The 21,971-nt window shown below is 37.6% G+C and overlaps 2 protein-coding genes across 3 annotated transcripts in view; one reads left to right on the plus strand and one right to left on the minus strand.

The window, feature by feature from the left end:
• Positions 1 to 254: 254 nt before the first annotated feature.
• LOC123744999 (Testin) lies at positions 255 to 21,252 on the plus strand. 2 transcript variants are annotated; one of them, XM_045725245.2, is made up of 10 exons: positions 255 to 417; positions 6,126 to 6,306; positions 7,417 to 7,556; positions 8,179 to 8,324; positions 10,340 to 10,930; positions 12,288 to 13,194; positions 14,770 to 14,954; positions 15,703 to 15,846; positions 17,900 to 18,061; positions 18,410 to 21,252. In XM_045725245.2, the coding sequence occupies exons 2-10, from the start codon at positions 6,146 to 6,148 to the stop codon at positions 18,638 to 18,640; spliced, it is 2,667 nt and encodes an 888-aa protein (XP_045581201.2). In that variant the 5' UTR covers positions 255 to 417; positions 6,126 to 6,145; the 3' UTR covers positions 18,641 to 21,252. The 2 variants fall into 2 exon arrangements, with proteins under 2 accessions (XP_045581201.2, XP_045581202.2); XM_045725246.2 differs by lacking the exon at positions 255 to 417 and adding an exon at positions 3,668 to 3,817.
• The window catches only part of LOC138353359 (serotransferrin-1-like), a 30,316-nt gene continuing 12,319 nt past the window's right edge, over positions 3,975 to 21,971 (minus strand). Inside the window, exon 7 of the mRNA XM_069306355.1 lies at positions 3,975 to 4,597. Within this exon, the coding sequence (XP_069162456.1) occupies positions 4,571 to 4,597 (27 nt within the window). The 3' untranslated portion in view covers positions 3,975 to 4,570. The remainder of the gene's footprint in view (positions 4,598 to 21,971) is intronic.

Genomic DNA, 21,971 nt, shown 5'->3' on the forward strand with positions numbered 1-21,971 from the left:
TTTTCATTACGGATGTTCGAACCCCACAGATCCTCCTTTAACAAATAAATTTACTCGTCTATACTTAAGTTTGCTTGTCCCAGATTGAGTTATTTAAGAATTATTACAGAGCCTCTTTCTTGCTCCATCTTGACTTGCTCTTCATATTATTATAAGTTGAGATAAAGTCTAAATTAATCTACTCCTTGGTAAAGGTGTTATTAATGGTGAAGAATGCCGTTGAAGATAAGTTTGTGGGCAGCGGGTGGCACCTCCGCCATCAGGCTCAGGGCGCAGACTCCTCTTGTTGTTGTGCGTGTTTAAGTCTCTGAGTCTCGCCATACTCCACCTCTAACTCCCCGAGACGAGTCGACTGATGATTGATATTAACACAGAACACACACACACACAGCAATATTAGCTAGGAAGGCAGCAGTGGTGAGTAAACGCATGTTATTAGGAGGGTTGACCCAGCTGATCCTGACAGGTGGGTGGGGCCACCCCACACAGTAAATAGTCTCGTCTCTGCCCTTCACTTACCCACCACTTTCCTTACTTCCCCTACTTCCCCATGTCTTCCCGCTGTGCTTAGAGATCACTTCACTCGGCTAAGACCCTATGACAACTTTTGGTTTCCACTCAGAGGGTTCCAGGTAGGCCGTAGGCCTAGCTCAGGCTGGACCCGGATTAGCCTTCAACAAGAATGCTAATTTAATATCTCAATGTGAACGTATTTAAATATATTACTTGGGTTAAATTACTGGATAAAAGAATGCTGGGTCTAATCTCTGGGCAGGACAAACAGTTGGGCATGTTTCCTCTCACCCTCATGCCTCTGTTCACCTAGCTGTATATTGGTACCTGGGAGTTAGGCAACTGTTGTGGGTTGTACCCTGGGATGGGTCAGTAGTTGGCTTGGGGGGGGGAGGGGTTCTACTGATTTCCTGTCCTATTAAGTGAAAAAAAATGGCTGGTTAAAGTATCATCATGTATAATTCTGAATTATATAATTCCTCTGGCACCTCCTCCAAAGGATACCTGATCCACCAGGCTGTGATTCATACTTCAGGCTGTGAGCAGCCGCGTCCAACAGCCTGGTTGATCAGTCCGGCAACCAGGAGGCCTGGTCGACGACCGGGCCGCGGGGACGCTAAGCCCCGGAAGCACCTCAAGGTAACCTCAAGGTAACCATAGCAGTGAGATCATCAGTTCAGGATATATAAATACAATTGAATAAATACAGTAAATGTTATATTAAAAATAATACTTGGAAAATAAATAATTTAATATTGGTTATCTTAATAATAAATATTAGTATTCAATGTGATTAATAATAAAAGTAAGTGTATAGAGGCAATATTCCACACACCAGAGTGCAGCCCTTGTACTCTAATGTTGTAGAGGCTCGCCAACACTAGGGTTCTTCTATTATTTTCACACACGGTAGATTACGAAACTGAAATTAACAGTAGATATGTACAGTACAGTACGTGTTTTCCAATTTATTTTATTTGCTGAGCACTTACACAGTCCATAGAAATAATTTTTTTTTGTAATATAGTATTGTATTGTACCAAATTTATTTCCAAGTTTTTACTATGGACCTTAAACATAGAAAAAAAAAATATTGAATAAGGGCATTTTCGGGCATAAAAATGCCCGAAACGTTTTGCGTAATAGTGGCTTTAGGCATTGTATGTACTAGCTCTATCTATAAATCGATCAATCTTTGTAAAATCTATGTATGTATGTACCTTACCTAAATAAACATTTATTTATTATTATTTACTTCCATATATTTTACTAAGCACTTACATAAAGAAAAGTGAACAAAACATTTTGTTATATGTATGAAAATAATTTAGGAGCTTTAAGCTCACAAACTTCACATTTGGTACATTAAAAAATTGAGCAGTGTCGTTAGGTCAAACATAGGAAATAGTTTGATTTGTTCTTTCCTGTCAAGTGATAATTTGTAAATTACAAGGGGATGAAATTTGTGTATACAGTACAGTAATTGGAACAAGTATATTTCTTTTCTTTTATGATTCTTTCAAGTCAGTCAAAGGGCCAGTGGAAAATGACTTGAGGGCCGGATATTATTGTACTGTTACAGTTAAAAATTTGTTGTTGCATCTTATTGACAGGGTAAAGTTCCCATATTTTGGGCAGTTGGTGGTCTCTGAGCAACACCGGTTAAAAAATCCTCTTATTTTAATTTATTTTGTCAGGAACAGGAAGCCTGTGTATGAAGTACTGTGTGCATGTATACATACGTACTTCATGTATATATGTATACATGTGTACTTCATGTATGTATGTATCCATAAAGGATGCCTACTATACATACATACATAAAGCCTATAACGATCTCTCCCAAGCTCAAACTACTGAGCCTCCCCAGGATGCAACCCAACAGTTGCTCAACTTATTTTATTTTTATTTTATTTATATATATACAAGAAGGTACATTGGGATTGTGAGGATACATAATATGGTAATTACAATCTTGTAAAGCCACTAGTACGCGCAGCGTTTCGGGCAAGTCCTTACCTAAGAAAACTCCTGGGTACCTATTTATTGCAAGGTAAACAGAGGCATTGTATGAATGAAAATGTGCCCCAACCATTTCTGTTCTGTCTGGAAATCGAACCCGAGATCCCCAATTGTGAATCAAAATGAAGTTAACTGTACAACAAGGTGTCAAAAAATTACCCAAGTATTTACATACAGTACAATATATCCCACATGTACGTTGTATTATATGTTAATATGGTAGATATTAACATATTAGATATACATATTTTTGAGAAAAAAATGTGTGACCCATATTTTTTATATCCATATGCATGCTCTACGAGAATCATAAAGAAAATAATATTTTGATCGTTAGACGAAAGACGTTCTTTTTTTTTCTATTCTTGTCAGGCAATAAAGTAAGATCCCCAAACCTCAGGTTGACAGACCAGTAAGACACCTAGGAATAATAATATTAGATGTAATACAGTATGACATTTGGAGTTGGCATGGAAAACAAATTGTCATACTCTGGATGCAAAAATTAACACTCGTCAAATTACCTGGAAAATACACCAGTGCATTTCATACACTGCACCATATCTTGAGGTTATCTTGAGATGATTTCAGGGCTTTAGTGTCCCTGCGGCCTGGTCCGCGACCAGGTCTCCACCCCCAGGAAGCAGCCTGTGACAGCTGACTAACACCCAGGTACCTATTTTACTGCTAGGTAACAGGGGCATAGGAAGAAAGAAACTCTGCCCATTGTTTCTACCATGCTACCATTGCATATACAAATCAAAAGTTAATGCTCACTAGTTGACATATGTGGCACTGAACATGGGGATTTTGAATGCTGGTGAGATATACTTTTCATAGGCATAAGCCAAGAAACTGGTGATACCTCGCTCATTCAGATGCAATAAATTTTTATTTATTGTTTTATATATATACAGTATAACATTTACAATGAACATTGAACTTAACTGTATTGATTAGTAAGCTATGTATTAAATTTCTCCAAAACATTTAGCTACAAATAATTTTACTATAATTCATTTGTATTTAGAAGCTTTTATAAATACCGTACTGTATTAAGTGTCCTATTAGAATAGTGTTTTCCTTAAGCTAGTGGATGTGCGCTATCAGATAAGGAATGATAGGAAGATTCACAGTGGCTCACTTTTAGTGTCAGTAGTTGACAGTGTTAGTGGCTATTGTAAAAGAAGTCTTCCTTATCAAATATCTTTACCCCTGTACTGTAATATACTGTATAGTATTCAAGTTCATTTCACATCTTCAGTGTCAAAAGATAACCCAAGTTAGTATTGTACTGTGTGATGGGTTGTGGTATTGCAGCTATACTGAATGGTATGACAGCTATAATGGTATGGCTCTTCCTCACACAAATAAAAAAAATGCTGCTATTGGCCTTGCAGTGTGTAAGTCGCAGGTGGAAACAAATGAAAATCATCAAATAAATAATTAAACAATTTACTGAAATAGTAATGAACAAAAATGACACATGACAGTACTTGGCTGTCATGTAATGCAAAGGTTAACAAGTTAGTATGACCTTAAATGTAAAAATAAACTATAAGCAATGAATAAAAGCATTAAGATATACTGGTGTACTGAAGACAGCTACCATACCACCGTGGCATCAGTCACACAATGTTGGCTGGAGGCGGACGATGGGTGAGACACGAAGGTGATCTAGAGCACTAAGGGAGAGACTGGCTCTCCAGGGAGGCAGTGCCCTTTATATAGTCCGACGGTGATGACTCATCCAGTGTCAACGCATGGTGGACATCTTGTCAATTAGCAAACTGCTCGTTGTGACTGGCGGCGCCTTGTTGTTGAGCTGCACCACTGCCAGTTGAAGGCGGCTAACTGCTTGTTTGTGGGGGCAAACTACCGGTCAGCAGAGGCGCCCGGCTTGTCTGAGTCGTACCAGGCCGTGCCAGGCCCTGGAGGGTATGGAGAGGTGGCAGGACTGATGACTCAACTGGGCTAGTGTAGATGTAGACTTCCAGTGCAGAGGCATTGAAGGTGAAGGGAAAAGGCAGTTCCACTAATATTCAGGGGATTCACGTGGCAGCTGTAAAATATAAACATTTAGTAATATTGTTGTGACTGCTTTCTTTCAAAGGTAGTTTACATACTGTATTTATTTTTATTCCATTTTATGCAGAGTTCAGTTCCTGCAAAATAGGCCATATTATAGTAATGTTTGTTTGAAACATTTAGTTAATATTAAAACATTCCTAAATATTATAGTTTGCAGAATAATTGTTACATTTCTAGGAGGTACCCATAAGTATCTCTTTGAGCCTAACTCTGTAATCGCTCAATCCTTAACTCAACTCATGAGGCCTCGGAGACCTAACCATCACCTACAAGGAGCCAGGACTAGAATCTGGCTCGCTCCATCAGGCAAGGAAAGCAAGGGATCAGAGATTAGCTACCAAAACTGGGGCAAAAATTCACCAGAAAGCATAAGCACAACAAGAAAAACAACTGCTTAACGAAACTTTTATTTATTTTTTATTTATATATACAAGAGTTCTTACATTCTTGTACAGCCACTAGCATGCATTGCATTTCGGGCAAGTCCTTAATCCTAATTTTCACACACACATCCCCAGGAAGCAGCCAGTATCAGCTGTCTAACTCCCAGGTACCTATTTGCTGCTAGGTAACAGCAGTAAAATTAAGGTGAAAGAAACTCTGCCCATTTGTTTTCGCCTTCCGCCGGGGATCGAACTCGGACCCCTAGGACTACGAACCCCGAGTGCTGTCAACTCGGCCATCAGGCTCCCTCTTAAATTGAAGCACTCCAATGAAAACAAGGCAAACCATCTGTGATGTGGGGTAACTGTTCTAATCTTGATGTGTGTGACCACCAACAGGTGTCAGTCCAGATTACCTTATGTTCTGGCCAGGCTGCTACCTAACTCTGGAGCCACTCGTGCCAAACCCTCCGACCCCTTAACCCCCGCCGGGAAGGAGATGGAGTTACTGGTGGCCCGCCAGAAAAGGATGTTTAATTACATTCAATGTTTGATTTCTGGTAGGGGTCTCTTTAGTATCTTCTGAAGTTTATTTGTAACTCTGACAATTCAGACTGGGTTTACCTGTGGGAGAAGAATGGCCAGGTGGAGAGAGTGGTGCAGAACACCACCAGCTACAATTTAAATGATTATTAAATGCCCAAGTACAACACAGCATGGGCAAGGTCAATGGACATCCATCAAGTAATGAGGCACCAACATTCTATTGGACTACCAGAAGCCCGACACCTGGATATTAGCTGCATACATGTTGGAAAGACTTAAATTATATTTGAATGTACTGTACAATCAATCCAAATGGTGGAATTTTAAGAACTGCATTTGTCTCTATGTTGATAAGAGAGCTTGCAGTTGTTTAAGGGTAATTAGGTAACTACCAAACTAGATTGTAAACATTGAGCCTGGCTCAGACTGTGGGTAATAAGGAATGGTCAATATGTATTTTCAGTTTTTAAGAAAGTTGGTTATCCTGATAAATCAGGTAAAAGGCATTTTAGTCCATGCTGTTTACAGTCATCTATGTTGCTATTTATATTTACTTTGTTTATTCTACAGAAACAACAGATACTGTCACAATGTCGGAAGAAATCAGTACTAGTGTGAGGCCAAACCCATATATTTTCGACATAGAAAATAGAAGGAAAAGAAAACCACGACTGGCACATGATTTAGGAGCTGGAGCCAAGTGTAATAAATGTGGAGATAAATGTCCAGGATTTGAACTTCACTTCTGGAGGTTAGTATTAATGGGCCTTTTATCTTTAACTTCTCAAGTGACCAAAATGTGTAGATATTTTCAGAGCTGTCGTATTTGGTTATTCCCTAAGTTAAGAATCTGTTGTCATAGATAAGATGTATGAAGTCAAGCTGACTTGACTCTTGGGCATAACACTAGGCGACAAAAACTTATCCCAGAACTAAGTTGACTCGCATACCAGGAATGGTTGAGGGCCACAGGGCTAACAACACTTCAAACCAGACATGTCGGGGCTGATCTCATCGAAACTTCTATAATACTGTGCTGAACAATTTCAAGGATATTGATCTAGACTTCTTTAAAAAGTCAGCTTTAACACATACAAGGAGCAACAGCTTCAAGCTCAACGAACACACTGTAGGACTAAAATCAAGAGATACTTTTTCATTCAAGAGGTAACATGGAACTTCCTACCCGTCAAGGCCATAAACACCGAAACATTGTTGCAATTCAAAATCCAGGTGGATAAAATCATCAGCACAAAAAGGGGGAGTTTTCACAAGACACCATCTTCCTGTCCTCATCAAGGCCACTAGAGAGATAGTGACCATTGGGTAAATTCAGGTAAATAAGTGCTGCAGAGATATTTCTAAAATTGCCTTCGGGGTCATAGAAAACACTTAAGAGGCACTAGAAAAGCACACTCCGCAATCATCAGGCACATCTGCAGAGCCTTAAATGCTCTAGTGATTGCTTTACCGAGTGAAGCTTCATAACTGCTTGTTTACCAGCATGACAGGTTTTATGTCAGAAGGCAGCAGTGCTGACACCTACCGAGGATTCCCAGGTCCAGAGCTAATCACATTTTACCTGACTGTGTGCATGTTCAGGATGGCAGGCTGGGGTTTTCTCAAGTTAAGCGACTTGTATTAAAGCTACTTTTATCTTAGAATTTTAATTCTTCATAACACTTTAAATACTGTTTTACTCATTTTAGATTACTAACGAATTAACGATTGTCAAATTAAATTTTTGTTTGTAAGTTTAAAATAATGAAAATGTTGATGGAGAAGGATTGTTCGTCTGAATTAAAATTACTTGTAATTGCTTTCTCATGATTTTGGTTATGTGCTTTACCTTGATTTATAGAAAAATCTGCATGAACTGTCGATGTGGGAAAGATGACCATGAAGTTGAGGATGACGATGAAGACATTGGACGAATAGTAATTGGCAAGCTATTTGACCGACCACCACGCACGAAGAAAGAGGAACTAGAGTATTGTCATGGTAAGGCTTCAGTATTTTATTGTAGTTTTCCCATTTGTAAGTTCATTTTTATACTGTACATATAAAGCTATATGAAGATACATAATGGATTAAAGTGTAGGCATAATTAATACTAGCAAAAATTATAATTTTTGAAAATGTTAAATGAATTTCTCTCCACTCATAAGGCTTATCCTATTGTGTATTTTATATTGGTTTTAAGAATAAATGGGATTTATACTGGCACATGATTTAGGACCCATGAATGTCTTGAAACCTTTATTTCTCTGGGGAGCACCTTCGGCTCCCTGGGGCTATCGGGCTAATATGCAATTCATTAGACCAGGGCATTAAGTCAGAATGGCTCTTATCATATCTACTTTTGAAACTATATATGGAGTTTGCCTCCACCATTTCACTTCCTAGTGCATTCCATTTGTTAAATACTGACACTAAAAAAGTTCTTTTTAATGTGCTTGTGTGTGTAATTACCCAAGTGTAGTTACATTGAGAGCTACACTCATGGCTTCACATCTTCCCAGCATTCTTTGTCATATACTGCTTGAAACTTTTTAAGTGTGTTAAGCACTTCCATTAAATTTAAGTACCTGTTCTCTCCTTCATATGAGAATTTTACTTTCAGAAAATCACTTGGATATTGTCAATGAAGAGACAGGGAAGACAGAGAAGCTCAAATTTGACTGGGTTCCACCTAATGTTGAGAAGAGTCTTGCTGCCCGTTACATGGCTCTCCTTCCCCCTGAGAAGAGACCAGTTGCTGGATCAGAGGCAAGATGTGTTTCATGCTTTCTTGGGATTCTGAAGATTTTGCTTTGTTTACGTTTGTAATTTCTCTTATTTGCCTTATTTTGATTATTTACACAGTACAGCATATTTTTTTGCCTTAAGATCCTTACTAATCATGACCCATATATAAGGTACATTGGGTTTATGAGAGTACATAGGATTGATATTTTTACATTCTTCTAAAAACAACTAAAACGCATAGCGGTTTCGGGCAGGTTCCTTAATCTAACAGATAATTTTAAGTAGGTAATATGTACAAAAATTTGAAGAATGTTAATAAATTAAACAGGTACATAGTAAGAAAATTTGAAGAATATTAATAGGTACATTCCTTTAAATTCGAGAATTGTCAACAGGTACATTGTAGCATAATTTAAGGATTAATTTTAGGTACATTGTAGTAAAATTTGCATTCAACACAACAGTCATAATATAAGATGATAGCATTGATTACAATGGGGAAGTTGCATGTCGTAGGCACTAGTATTGGGGGGAGTGGGTAGCACTACATACAGTGTGAGTTTGAAGCACTAGGTTGGAAATTATGTAGATAAAATTAGATACTTTTGGTTTTACTTTTGATTAAGGCATAGGTTTGGACAGCTTTTTAATTCGTTAAGGAGCGAGATCCATAGACTAGGTCCCTTTAGCATAGCATATATACAGATTTAGTTTGACTGGGGATATCAAAGAGAGAGGTATTTCTGGTGTAGTGACTATGGGTTCTATTACATTTGTCAAGGAAGAGTTTCAGATCAGGATTAAGGACTGATATTGTAACACTTTTATTTTCTAGGTTCACAACCTTACATTTATCAGCATTGAACTGTATCTACTGATCAAGTTTTCCATAACCCTTTTTTTCACCTAGGGCATGTCTTCAGCTTTAACCCTTGCACTGCTCACCTATTTTCGGCAAAAACGTCTTGGTGCAATTGACATGGACATATTTTTGTTATTTTTACAAATGTTCAGGTAAATTTAATGTCAAAATGTTTCCAATGTCAACTATTTCCATTTCAAAACACAAATAGTAATGAAAACATTAAAAAACATTAAAATATAGCCAAATTAAAAAACAAAAAGCACAACTCTCTGAGCGCCTAAAGGCGCTTTGCGCAGTGCAGTGGTTAAAGTATTGTTCCTTGCATGTTGATCATGAACGATAGAATAAATAATAAAATAAACTGTGTCGGTGTCATTGGGTTGAGGGCCATGCTGGATGCCATCTCAAAACACTGATTCCTTAGTCATTTGTGGCCAGGCAACCCACTGTCAACACTTTCCTCCCTTATTAGTTGTGGGTCAGACTAATTGCTACCACAGCTACACCACAAGTTCTCTCTCCTCAGTCATAAGCAGCCACCAACACTTCCCTCAAACTATCAGTGGCTAGACTATCAGGCATCCACTACTGTTGCTACTACAAGCATACTGTACTTCTACCTCAATTTTTCTTTATATTTGGCATCACAATATGATTCCTCTTGGCTTTGCTTCTTGTTGCCACATTTTCTTTATTTTGAGCTGACAAATTGAAAGGATGTTCTGGAATGTTGAGATATCCAAGGCGTAAAGGAGGATTCATATATAAATGGCCTTGCCAATCTCAAAACAGTTAAGATGCAGGCTGGGACACTTCAGGTTCATGCACTGGCTATGCCATGATGTGGGCAACTGGGAAAACTAGGTTAGGGAACCACTGCCTTACAGTTCTGTATTTGGAGTTTTGTTCAAATATGCTGGAAGTTTAATGCTCACACTTTGTCAAAAATTTTATCTATTTTTCACTTAGCAAAAAAAAAAAACATGCAAAAATGAATGTAATGATGTGCACAGTACACAAAAAATTCGGTACAAAAATGCAATAAACAGTGATTTGTGGAGTGTGGTTTTGTATGAGATTTATTCATTTAAACTGTATTCTTTGAGTACAAGAATTGATTTTTAAACTAATTTGTAATGAATATATTTATATTTTGTTCTTATTTTTACAGGCAGCTAAAGAGCGTCGTAGGCAACTGGAACAGCAAATTCCCCTTTATGATATGGATGAGGCTCAAAGATGTGACAATATGCCTGCTGAAGAGCTACAGTGTTTCCATGCTTTCCTTGAACGTATCAAGACCCAAGTAGCTGGGCAGGGTTTGGTCCAAGAAATTGCTGGTGCCCCAGCTAAGTCAATGGCACAGCCTTTATTGGGTCAGCACCCGATGAAGAATGTTTGGCAAGGGTCTGGAAGAGACGGTGAGAATAATGAAGATATTGGTTATCGCCCAGATGCTACCACTGGAGATAATTCAGTATATGGACTCGCACCTGACAACTATATACTTCGAAATAAAAACTTGCCTTATGTCGATGACCAATATTATAGGCAACCTGTTGGACAACCTGATAATAAAAGGTCCAGTCTGCGTGATAAATTTATAGGAGAGATGATTGGAGATTTTAGCAGTGTAGCTAACAGTAAGCTGTATGGAGTTGCTCCTCAGACATCTAGACCTGTGGGAGGTATTGGTGCTGACCAACATTTGGATAGAGTTGCAACTGGATTCTCTGACCTGAATATTGATGGTGATCAGAAGGTAAGTTAAAATCTCGTAGTTACTGTCATGCATTCATTATCGTTATGCATTTATTACTGTCATGCATTCTTATAATACAATGCAGGTACAGTATTGAGATATAAACTTGTATACTACCAATTTTCAGTAATCCAAATCATATGGGGCCCACTCCCCATTCAAGTTAGTTGACTTTTTTTACCAAGAATGTCCAAAAATTAACAAATTCAAATTTATTCAGGTTTCTCGTTTGACATAATTTAACCTGAATTCCAAATTGGTTTAAGAGATCAAAAAGGTCAAAACTAAAATGTGAATTCATCCAGTTTACAATTTAGATTTTAGTTACTGAAATCTAAATTGGAGCGCTTTTACAGTACAATAAATATTTTTAAGGTTGCTCTGTTCTTTGTACAGTGGAACCTCGGTTGTCGAATGCCCATAGTTACGAATTTTTCAGTTTACAAGCTCAATTTCTTTGTAAAATTCAACTCGGTATACGAGCTTTGCCTCGCGTGGCGAGTTTGTTGATACACGTATAGGTCGACCGAGCACGTGGTTCCTAGTTTACCAGTATCTTCCGCCTAATGACGATCACGACTGAATTCTTTGTGAAGAATTTGATTGTTTTTGTGCTTCTTTGGTTTCTGAACATAAAAGTAACTATTATATATCACGCCATGGGTCCTAAAAAAGTCAGTGGTAAAGTTCAACCTAAGAAAATAGTTGTGAGGATGACAATAGAGGAAAAACAAAAGATCATTCATAGTGAATGAATGTGATGTCTCACTACAGAAAAGTGTTAAAATGTAGGGAAAAACGAGTGTCAGTGAGCCAAGTGTCGGTGACAAGCAAGTAGTGAGCCACAACCAGGTCCTAGTGGTATGTCTACAAAATGTAGGAGAGAGAGAGAGAGAGAGAGAGTACCCCCAGAAATATCATTGCCTGATGTTATAATGGAAGGGGACTTGCCTACCAAAACACTGACACCTCTCCTCCTCCTGCCCCGCCCTCCTCACCGTTTTCCATATGCCAACAAGAGTCCTTATTAAAGATAAGATTATACTTGTACATACTGTAGTGCAAAATATAAGTAGTAGTATGTATAAAATGGGTTATTGTTACTATTTTTGAGGGTGTGAAACACGTTAATTCAATTTACATTATTTCTTATGGGAAATTTTGTTTCGGTTTATGAATTTTTGATTTATGAACCGTCTCTGGGAACGGATTAAATAAAAAAACGGAGGTACCACTGTACATGTATTAAAATTTTATATACAGTATTTATACTGTATATATATACAGGTATAAAAATATATATATATATCAAAATGAGCTTTAATTTTTTGTACTAATTCAAGTTCATTCTTTTCAGAGAGGGATTTCAGGACGAGGTGCCACACCTGGCACTGATAATATTCTTAGTCAGCCGTATTTAGGACAGGGTCAGCTTGGTAATAGTTCTAGTCAGTTTAATAACAATATACTGGGCAGTAAGGCTTTTACCCCAGGTCAGAAAAGTAATAAACCTGGTCAACATGACAATGTGCCTAGTCATCACAGTTATACAATTGGTGATGAAGGCCAGGATACCTGTGTGCCGCATAAACAAGTCCCCTTATCGGACGAGTATATTAATAAGGGCCTGCCAGTCGAGAGAGGTTACATGGCTAACAAAGGAGGATATATAAACACTACAGGTCAACAACCTTACACACCTAGCAAGGAGACCACAATTCATGGTTACTATATGGGTACGTCGGAACCAGGTAAATGTGGCCTGATACCAGGCCAAGAGACTTATGGGTTAAGCAAACATGGCCTCTCACCTGGCCAAAAGGGTTATGTGCCAGGTACACAAGGTCTCCTGCCAGGTCAGGAAGGCTATGTTGCAGATAATGAAGGCCTGTTGCCAGGCCAGGAAGGCTACATGACAGGTAAACAAGACCTCAGACCAGGACAGATAGGTTATGTTCCTGTTAACCAGGATCAAGGGCTTGGTCAGGAAGGATATGTGCCAGCCAGACAAGGTCAGCAGTTTTATAATCCCACTAAAGAGACAACTATTCATGACTACAATATTGGTGTATCAGAGCCAACACATCATCTTTCTGGTCAAGAAGCTGGTGTTCCCTACATTATGGGGAATATTGGAGGCACTCAGAATACCATGGCTAACCAAAGCAGGGTGCCACAGCAGCAGATGAATGCCAAAAATGGGAACATAACTTCTGTAGAAGCTGTGCAGGCTCCTTATGGGGCTCGTTTGGACACAATGACAGGTGAGAACCCCATTATTAATATTAATATGCTATGAAAGTTTCTCCAATTTATTAATTTGACAGATTCACAGATTCGTAATTTCATTCATGGTTCAGCAATGTTTGAACTTGGTTTTGTACTAGTTATCAATTTACTTTATTTTGTTGATACAGTAGGCCTCTTCCTTAAATTCAAATTTATTCACTTTACAACACTGTAGTTTGCTTTTGTCAAGTTACCTTATGATCCTTAGTAGATCATAAGTTATACTGACTTTAATTGCAATCATAAAACTAAGGTGTGTGTTCTTGGGCTTGTTATTGTTAGTTCAGTATATCTCACTTGTGTAGTTTTCCAAATCTTCTTCAAATTTTATCCTGATTGCTTTTTCTAATATTTCAACTGCTACTTTTGTAGTAATTATGGCCTGTAATATAATGGGGCCTCTCTATGCCCCCTTTTTTATATACATGAACAGTACTGGCACAATGCTTGCAATATTTAGTTAGCCGTTTCATTTTTCCTCTTTAGACCTGGGAAAAATTCTACTGTACCTTACCTTGAGGTGGTTTCGGAGCTTAGCGTTCCCGCGGCCCGGTCATCGACCAGGCCTCCTCGTTGCTAGACTGGTCAACCAGGCTATTGGACGCGGCTGCTCACAGGCTGACATATGAATCACAGCCTGGTTGATCAGGTATCCTTTGGAGGTGTTTATCAAATTCTTTCTTGAACACTGTGAGGGGTTGGCCAGTTATGCCCCTTATGTGTAGTGGAAACATGTTGAACAGTTTTGGGCATCTGATGTTGATAGAGTTCTCTCTCAGACTACCTGTTGCACCTCTGCTCTTCAGCGGGGGTATTCTGCATATTCTGCCATGCCTCCTGGTCTCATGTGGTGTTATTTCTGTGTGCAGGTTTGGGACCAGCCCCTCTAATATTTTCCACGTGTAAATTATTATGTATTTTTCCCGCCTGCGCTCAAGAGAATACAGATTTAGGTTCTTTAGTCGGTCCCAATAGTTTAGATGTTTTACTATGTCAAGGTAACAATAAGTGTGGCTTCATAAAGTCAGGTTCCCTGACACACTGGAACTTAGCATTGATTGCCTCTCACTTCTTTGTTGGAAAACAATTGTCAAATTTACCTTTTGTATTTTGTTCTTACCCTTTAATTTGGCCTTTAATGAATTTATGGAATAGATTGTTCTGGCTATTGCCTATTATTCCTTATTCAAAATTTGATTCCTCTGCTGTTCTTCATATATATAATTATTCCTAACTCATTTATATAGGCAATAGGTTAGAAATACTTTCTTATTGGCTACTTGCTTTTTTTCCTTTTCCCCTTCGCCCAGTCATACCCAGACATTGATGTCGAGTCGGCTGTATTTCAGAAGTCTCAATACTTGTCTTCGCTTTAAAAACTTTGCTTCACATACCTTCTACTTTTAAAGATTAATGTTTCTTATTTGTATGTATTTCATGTATTCAATATAATCCAATCAACATGCATATTCTTATAAATCACAGTACTGTATATTTTAAATCTAATTTTCAATGGTGAACATTTATATCTTTTCATTAAATATTCAAAGGTGGGATGTCATTAGCACCCGGGACTGATGTGACTGTGCTCTTTCCTGGCGAGAGCCAAGTTATTGGTTCTCGCATGAAGAGCAGTAATGTGCCTCAGAAAAGCAAGCTCACCTGTCAATATTGCAGTCTTCCCATGAATGTTGGTGATGTGGCTATTTTCTGTGAAAGAGCAGGGATAGACAAGGTATGTATTGATTCATGTGTTTTATGTACTAAACTGTTCTATTAGTTAATGGGTGGGACCTTTTACTCCTTTTCTCCTTTTGCTCTAGCCAGACTGACTGGCTAGCATTGTCAGTCATTCAGTCAGTCTGAAACTGTTATGAAATGCTGTACAGTATATATATTTTAGTAGTAATGTAGTTTTTATTTGTTCAATTAATATGAAATTTATACATTGCAGTAAATGATTTGCAGGTACTGTTAACTTTTTTTTAATTTTATTTATTTTTTGAAAATAAAGCATTATCACATGAAATACTGGTAATTTACACTTACTGTATTCCTAATTGTAAGTTTAATTCCTCTGGTGCCGATAAATAACATTATCCAGTAAACTTTTATTCTTAAAGAATGAACCAGATATAACAGTACGAGTGGCAGCAGGTATTTAATTTCAGTCTCCGTGGTGTAGTGGTAAGACACTCACCTGGTGTTCCGCGAGCGCTTTCTCATGGGATTGTATCCTGGCCGGGGAGGATTTACTGGGCGCAAATCCTTAACTGTAGCCTCTGTTTAACTCAACAGTAAAATGAGTACTTGGTTGTAAAAACAATTCTTCGCGGTGGGGGTCGTATTCCAGGGACCTGGCCGAAACACTACGCGTACTAGTGGCTGTACAAGAATGTAACAACTCTTGTACAGTATATATATCAAAAAAAAAAAAAAAAGTTTTATCTGCTCAAAATTGATAATTTATATTTTGCTCACAGTGCTGGCACCCAGCCTGCTTCTGCTGCTACACATGTAAAGAGCTGCTGGCAGACCTTATTTATTTCTACAAAGATGGCAAAGTGTTTTGTGGACGGCATTTTACAGATGCTGCAGACATGCCTAGATGTAAATCTTGTGACGAGGTATGTGCTAGTAATTTTTTGTATTAGTACTGTATTTCATTAATTTTATAGTAAATTTATCTTTTATGGAATCGATTTAGTGTACTGTAATGATTTATCAAATTCAATAATTAGTGAATCTCAACTTCATTACATTTTTCTCTTGAAATGTGGGAAAGCTGGAGATATTAGTAAAGTATGCTAAGAGGTGATCAAATACAGCTGGAAAATGGAATGAATATCAAGAATTTGTCAGATGATTGGAATTCATGACTGCACTGTCGTGTAAAATTTTGTGGGATTGTAATGAATGAAAGAATGATTAAGGAATTACTGTACTAAGTGTAATAGGCAAATTGTATGACAAGATAGTGATTGGAATTTGTAGTGTAATGGGTTGCACACAAGTGATTGTCCTGAATTTGAGTTCTGAGTAGGGTAAGATGTTTGAGCACATTTCCTTACACCCTTATGTCTGTTCATCTAGTTTAGTTAGTTTAGTTCATTTATTATGCACCCCATACCCATCTTGTGGGTGGTAGTGGAAAGGGTTACAGAGGTACATAATGGGCTCAGGGACTGAACCCCACAATTCATTTAGCTAAGCAAGTTACAATCTTGATGAGCTAGTTACAAAATTCAATATAAGTCGTCACATCAACAATGGGTTCGAGATCGACCTCAAGTACAGGTTCTAAATTAAGCAACTGACATGTGGAGAGCTAGTGTCACAATTTATATGTTTGTCCTGCACACCGCCCCCCATCCAGTGGGCAGCGGTGGATAGGTTACAATCACTCGGTTCCTACCTACAGTTAGCAAACTGGGGATATTTAGCTAAAATTTCTGGTAGCAGATCATTTTGAATTAAATATTGACACATCGCTGGAACATTGGTTATAGAATTGTCTCTAAATTCACGTATCTTTTCGCACTCCATCACATAGTGACGGAGGGTGTGCGAATAATTTTGTTGACGCATTTTACATTTGGTCAGGTCTACATCAGCAGATAGAGAATTCCCAGAGATACTTGTAACCGAGTCTAAGCCGAGCAGTAGTAACATCTAGAAGTCTGCTGATTTTTTTGGATGATCCATAGATGTGTGGCTCCTCTTGCATGATAGTATGATGATAGCTGGAATTACTGGTTCATCTAGGTGTAAAGGATATCTAGGAGTTAGTTGACTTGTGGGGTTTGTGGGTCACATTCTAAAGCCTAACAGACATCATGTCCCTGATAATGGGAAATTGGTGAGCAATGGACAAGGCAGGTTGTTCTATAGTTGAAGAGGATGTGTGTAGACCAGATAATTGCATTTGAAGCTTGTTAAGGAGCCATGGAAAACATTGTGAGGTAACTTTATTGATTTAAAAAAAAAATTACAAAATTAACATTGAAAGATTTTGGAGAGTGATAAGGATGCCCAAGTTAGCAACATAAGTTGTATTAGAAGGAAGTAGTTCTTGTCAGTGGTCAGTGAGTGAGTGGTTTAATATTATGTATGTAATTACCTTCGAGTTCAATATATACATGAATGGAGTCATGAGTGAGGTCAAGGTAAGAATATTATAGTAGTATTAGCTTAGTATATAGGCCTAATACAAGTAGTTGCAGTATCTCATATTTGATGTATTCAGATGGTACAGTTCTTTTAGCCGAGAGTGAGATATACAGTATATATTTAGACTAGCTTAAAATTTTGTTGGTGTATATAACAGAAGGATGTTAAAAGTAAAATATGAATGAAAGTAATAGCTGCGGAGAGAAATTTCACAAGATAATATTGTATCTCATTTTGCTAAATTTATCCCATTAGAATTGAAAAAGGATTTCTGCAAATGTTTGTATAGCAAACACCTAACCTAGCTGTGTATATTATTGTAATAATTTTATGAGACTACTGTAAACTTTAAGAATTTTAACATTATTAAAAAAATCTGTTGTACTTCCATCAATAACTTCCCTGTAATTACAATATGTCTTAAAACTTCCATCCAGTATACTACTGTTATCTTATTTGATTGACTGTACTGGTGTGAAATAGTGGAAAATTAATTGGGTTTTCCTGCAGCTCATCTTTGGAAATTCTTGGACTCGAGCAGATGGTTTTGATTGGCATATTCAACATTTCTGCTGCAATGTGTGTGATACTCCCATGGCAGGACAGCGATATGTGCCAGACAAAGATGGATACCCATACTGCCTTCCATGCTACATGGCTTGTTTAGCTAAGGTTGTACAGTATACCGTTTTAATTATTGAATTTCTATACATTTTATTAAGACATGGACAGGCTCTAGTATTTTTCTTGCTTGGCCTGGTGCTGGTGCAAAGGTTCTTGAATATGCACAGTGTACTAACATATTCATTGTTAATTCATAACATGTCATTGTTAATTTTCAAGTGTAGTCGAGAGCATTTCTTCAGTACATAAAATCTATCCATTTTAGAATGTAAGATATTTTTTATCTTTTGGATACTTGTCTACATTTCCAACATTAGAGTAGCTTATTCATAAGTTCTTTTAGTTGCCTTTTAGATGGTGCTGTACAGAATACGTGATTAATTTTTGTTGTTTCAGATGTGCGAAACGTGTGAGGAGAAAATACCACCAGAAGAGAATCGTTGTGGCCATCGAGGATACTTTTATCACGCAAACCCGCATTGCTTCCGATGTTATTCTTGCAAGGACCCCCTTCTAGGGAAGCGATTCAAGATGTCTAAAAATTGGCTCTTCTGCTCTAATGAATGCATAAAGGCAGCAACAGAGGATCTAGCTACCAATCCTAATCCTAAAGAAAATCCACAATGAGGAACAATTATATTTTAAGACTACCTGTAGTCTTATGTCTCCATAATATTTTTACACTATTTCTGACCTTTCTCTGCTATTTTTTAATGTACAGGAATGTGTGTGTGTGTTTGAAGTCAAGTTTAATGAAACAAAATGTGATTCATTGGTGTTGAAAGTAAACTCTTAGATGCTGCTGTTAAGAGGACATTCTTTCCTCCCTCTATCTTCCAGGAGGAAATTTCTTACTCAAAATTCATACCTTATAGCAACCTTTGGAGAGAGAGAGAGAGAGTGGTAGCTATTATGAGTAGCAAATTGCACTCACTACAGTGCAGACAATGAGTCACATTAACATGGCTGAAGATAATGATATTCAAACCACACACGAGAAAATGAAGAAACAGTAGTTCAGTCTGTCCTGGACAATGGTCCAGGATAGACTGAAATGTCACTGAGTTCTTAATTTTTTTATGTGGGGTTTGGATATACTACACTACAGTACTGTATTATCCAGTGCGACCAATTCCTGTGGCCAAAACAGACATCAGAACCTTTTCTTTGCTAGGTGTGTATTGGAGACATGATTAACTCGTGGTTAATGAAACAAACCTACATATTACTGTTGGAACTGCATTGTCCCAATACCAGTTGTGCACCTTCCCATATAATGTCCTAATTTTCAGGAATGTAAATTTTGCTCTCCCATTTCCATTGAGTCATGGACCAAAACGTCGTCGTCTCTTCACTTTATAGTGTGTGGTTTGGTCAACATTTTCAGCCACGTTATTGTGACTTCATCTATATTTTGGTATTATTCATCTTGTCTTTCACCTCTTTTTATCGACATCCTGAATAATATTCAGGAACCTTTTAATATTCTGTAATACAGATGGTGCTATATGGATGTCTGGACTTGACCTTTTTAATAAGTACTTACAGTTCCCAGTGACATTGGATATGACCCAGCAATTTCTGCCACCAATGAATCGCCACCTTATGCTCTCTCCTTTATGTAATGAGACCTCTTCAATCTTCAAAAAGCATTGTCAGATAAGCAAGGCAACTCTTTCATTTAAGGTAAATAGAACAAAAGTTAGTTGGTTTCTTAAAAAGGTCTGGGAATGTATCCCCGATCTATAGTATTCAGTGTATTGGAAATCTGGTTTTGAGTCACATTTGGCTAACTTGCAAAAAAATTATGGAATACATCCTGTTTTCTGGTTGGGGAACTCTGTACATCAATACATTACTATGAAAATTAGACTATGGATGCCTAGTTTGCTCAGCATCAACCAAAATGCATATGAAGATAAATATTATCTACAAAATGGCACTGATTGAGCTTGGCAACTTCAAAGCTGCACCAAATAGCAGACTATAGAGACCAGTAACCTGAAGTTCAGTAACAAGAAAAGGGTCAAGGCTCATATTGCTCACATTTTAACAAAAATTCAGACATACAGTACTTAAAGATATAACCTTTCATAATTCCACTTTTACAATTGTGGAAAAATCTTGTCTGTAAAAAAAAAAAAGTTATCTGAAAGAGTTTAGAATTTATTACAACAAAAAGCAATATACAGAATTTGTGCGCATGTTCTGGTATTAATGTACATAATTAAAATTATCGGAAGTGGTAGGATTTGCGAATGTCTATGTGGAGAAGATGCCTGCAAGATGATGGAAGTACAATTCACAAAAGAACTACTTACTGTACATGCTATTTCTTTTTGTGCTGAAAATCTTCAACATATTCAGTAAGAATCATTATATTTGCAGACTCGGTTAATGCACCAATTGGTATAGAGAAGTCTATGCATCCCATAATAGAGTATATTAGTAGAAAAATGTCTTTGTTTTGAGAGATAAATTGTTAGCTTCTACGAGTTCAATTGTTAGCTTCTACCAGTAACAAATTGCATATCATCAAATGTGACCTATCCCAGTGATCCCCCCCCCACCCTCCCATCACCAAAATAGGCAATGGGAAACATTTTTGGCTTGGTTTTATATTGGCTACAACCGGTGGCCACTTAACCCCTCAAGTGCACAAGTAATTAATATGAAAACCTTGGTATGTGCAAGACAAAAATTCTGAAATTAAATTTGTTCTTCTATTACTGATGCTATTCTGGATAAAATGAAATTAAAATTTCTAAGTAACTTACTTTGTGATAAAATTTCACTATATCATTAATTTAGGAGAGTTCATGAAGGAGGCACCCAGCCGGGGTTGCATAAGGCTGACTTGTAGCAAATTCATTTTTGTTTATTCTCAATGTCACTGAGGAGAGGAAGACCGGAAAGATTGGCGGACAGAAACCGTATTATGTGTGATATGGTTTATGTAACCGTATCACACATAATTTATGTGTGATACGGTTACACATAATTTATGTAACAGAAGGTTTTTTAAGGAGGGAGCAAATGTGTGTACTGTATGACAATTCATGAGAAGAACTGTACATCTGGTCTTGAGAAGTGGAGAATTTCTGCTATGAATAATTGCTTGTGTATTGGTGCTCATTTTATCTGATGCCATATAGCTTATGTGAATATTAGAATAAATATGAGATATTTTTTTAAGTATAGTATGAACATATATGTGTTAAAATAAATATCTATCTCTCTTGTGTGTTTTATTCTGCTGCAAATGTAACCTGTCATCACCTACTGCAAGAAGAAATTGCTGCAAGTTATCATTAATGAAGCTTGCAGCAAATGGCATTTCCCCTTTTGTATATTGCAAAGTTAGAGTGCAGTCATCAGCATAGGCTAGTTTCAAGAATGAGTAGATCATCATTGAAGTAAATATTCCACGGTAAGAGGCCAAGCACATTACTTGTGATATACCGACATGAATAAATTTGGCATTCAGATTTGGCTCTATTGAAGACTGTGTGAACTTTTTGGGGTCCAAAATTCCATTTCTGGGAGGAGTCCCTTAGCCCTCCTGAAGTTATTTTGACGAGATTGCTTCCCAATATTTGATCACGTTAGTCACAGGGATCCTGTTTGGACTAATGTGAAGCAGAGCCTGGCCCCCCTCTCACAGATGCATAGCAGCAGGGAGATTATTAACATCACCCTCGCCAGGAAAGCAACCAGAAAGTTAGTGAAGCTTTATAGACAACTGCAAGGGGTCATTGACAACAGAGCATTGAAATGGCTAAACAATTAGGCAAATGATTCATTCAAAATTATTAGTTAACTTTAAACTACCTCCAACCTGTTAGTATTGATTGATGCCACCAGGTGGCCCTGAGCCTCAAGCCGGCTCCTGCTCAGTCCTGTCCCTGATGTTGATTTACTTGGTAGTGCTCCTCGGGTTGCTAAGGAGCAGTGGGTC

Source organism: Procambarus clarkii, chromosome 57 (assembly GCF_040958095.1).
Source record: "Procambarus clarkii isolate CNS0578487 chromosome 57, FALCON_Pclarkii_2.0, whole genome shotgun sequence".
NCBI classification, from domain to species: Eukaryota; Metazoa; Arthropoda; class Malacostraca; order Decapoda; family Cambaridae; genus Procambarus; species Procambarus clarkii.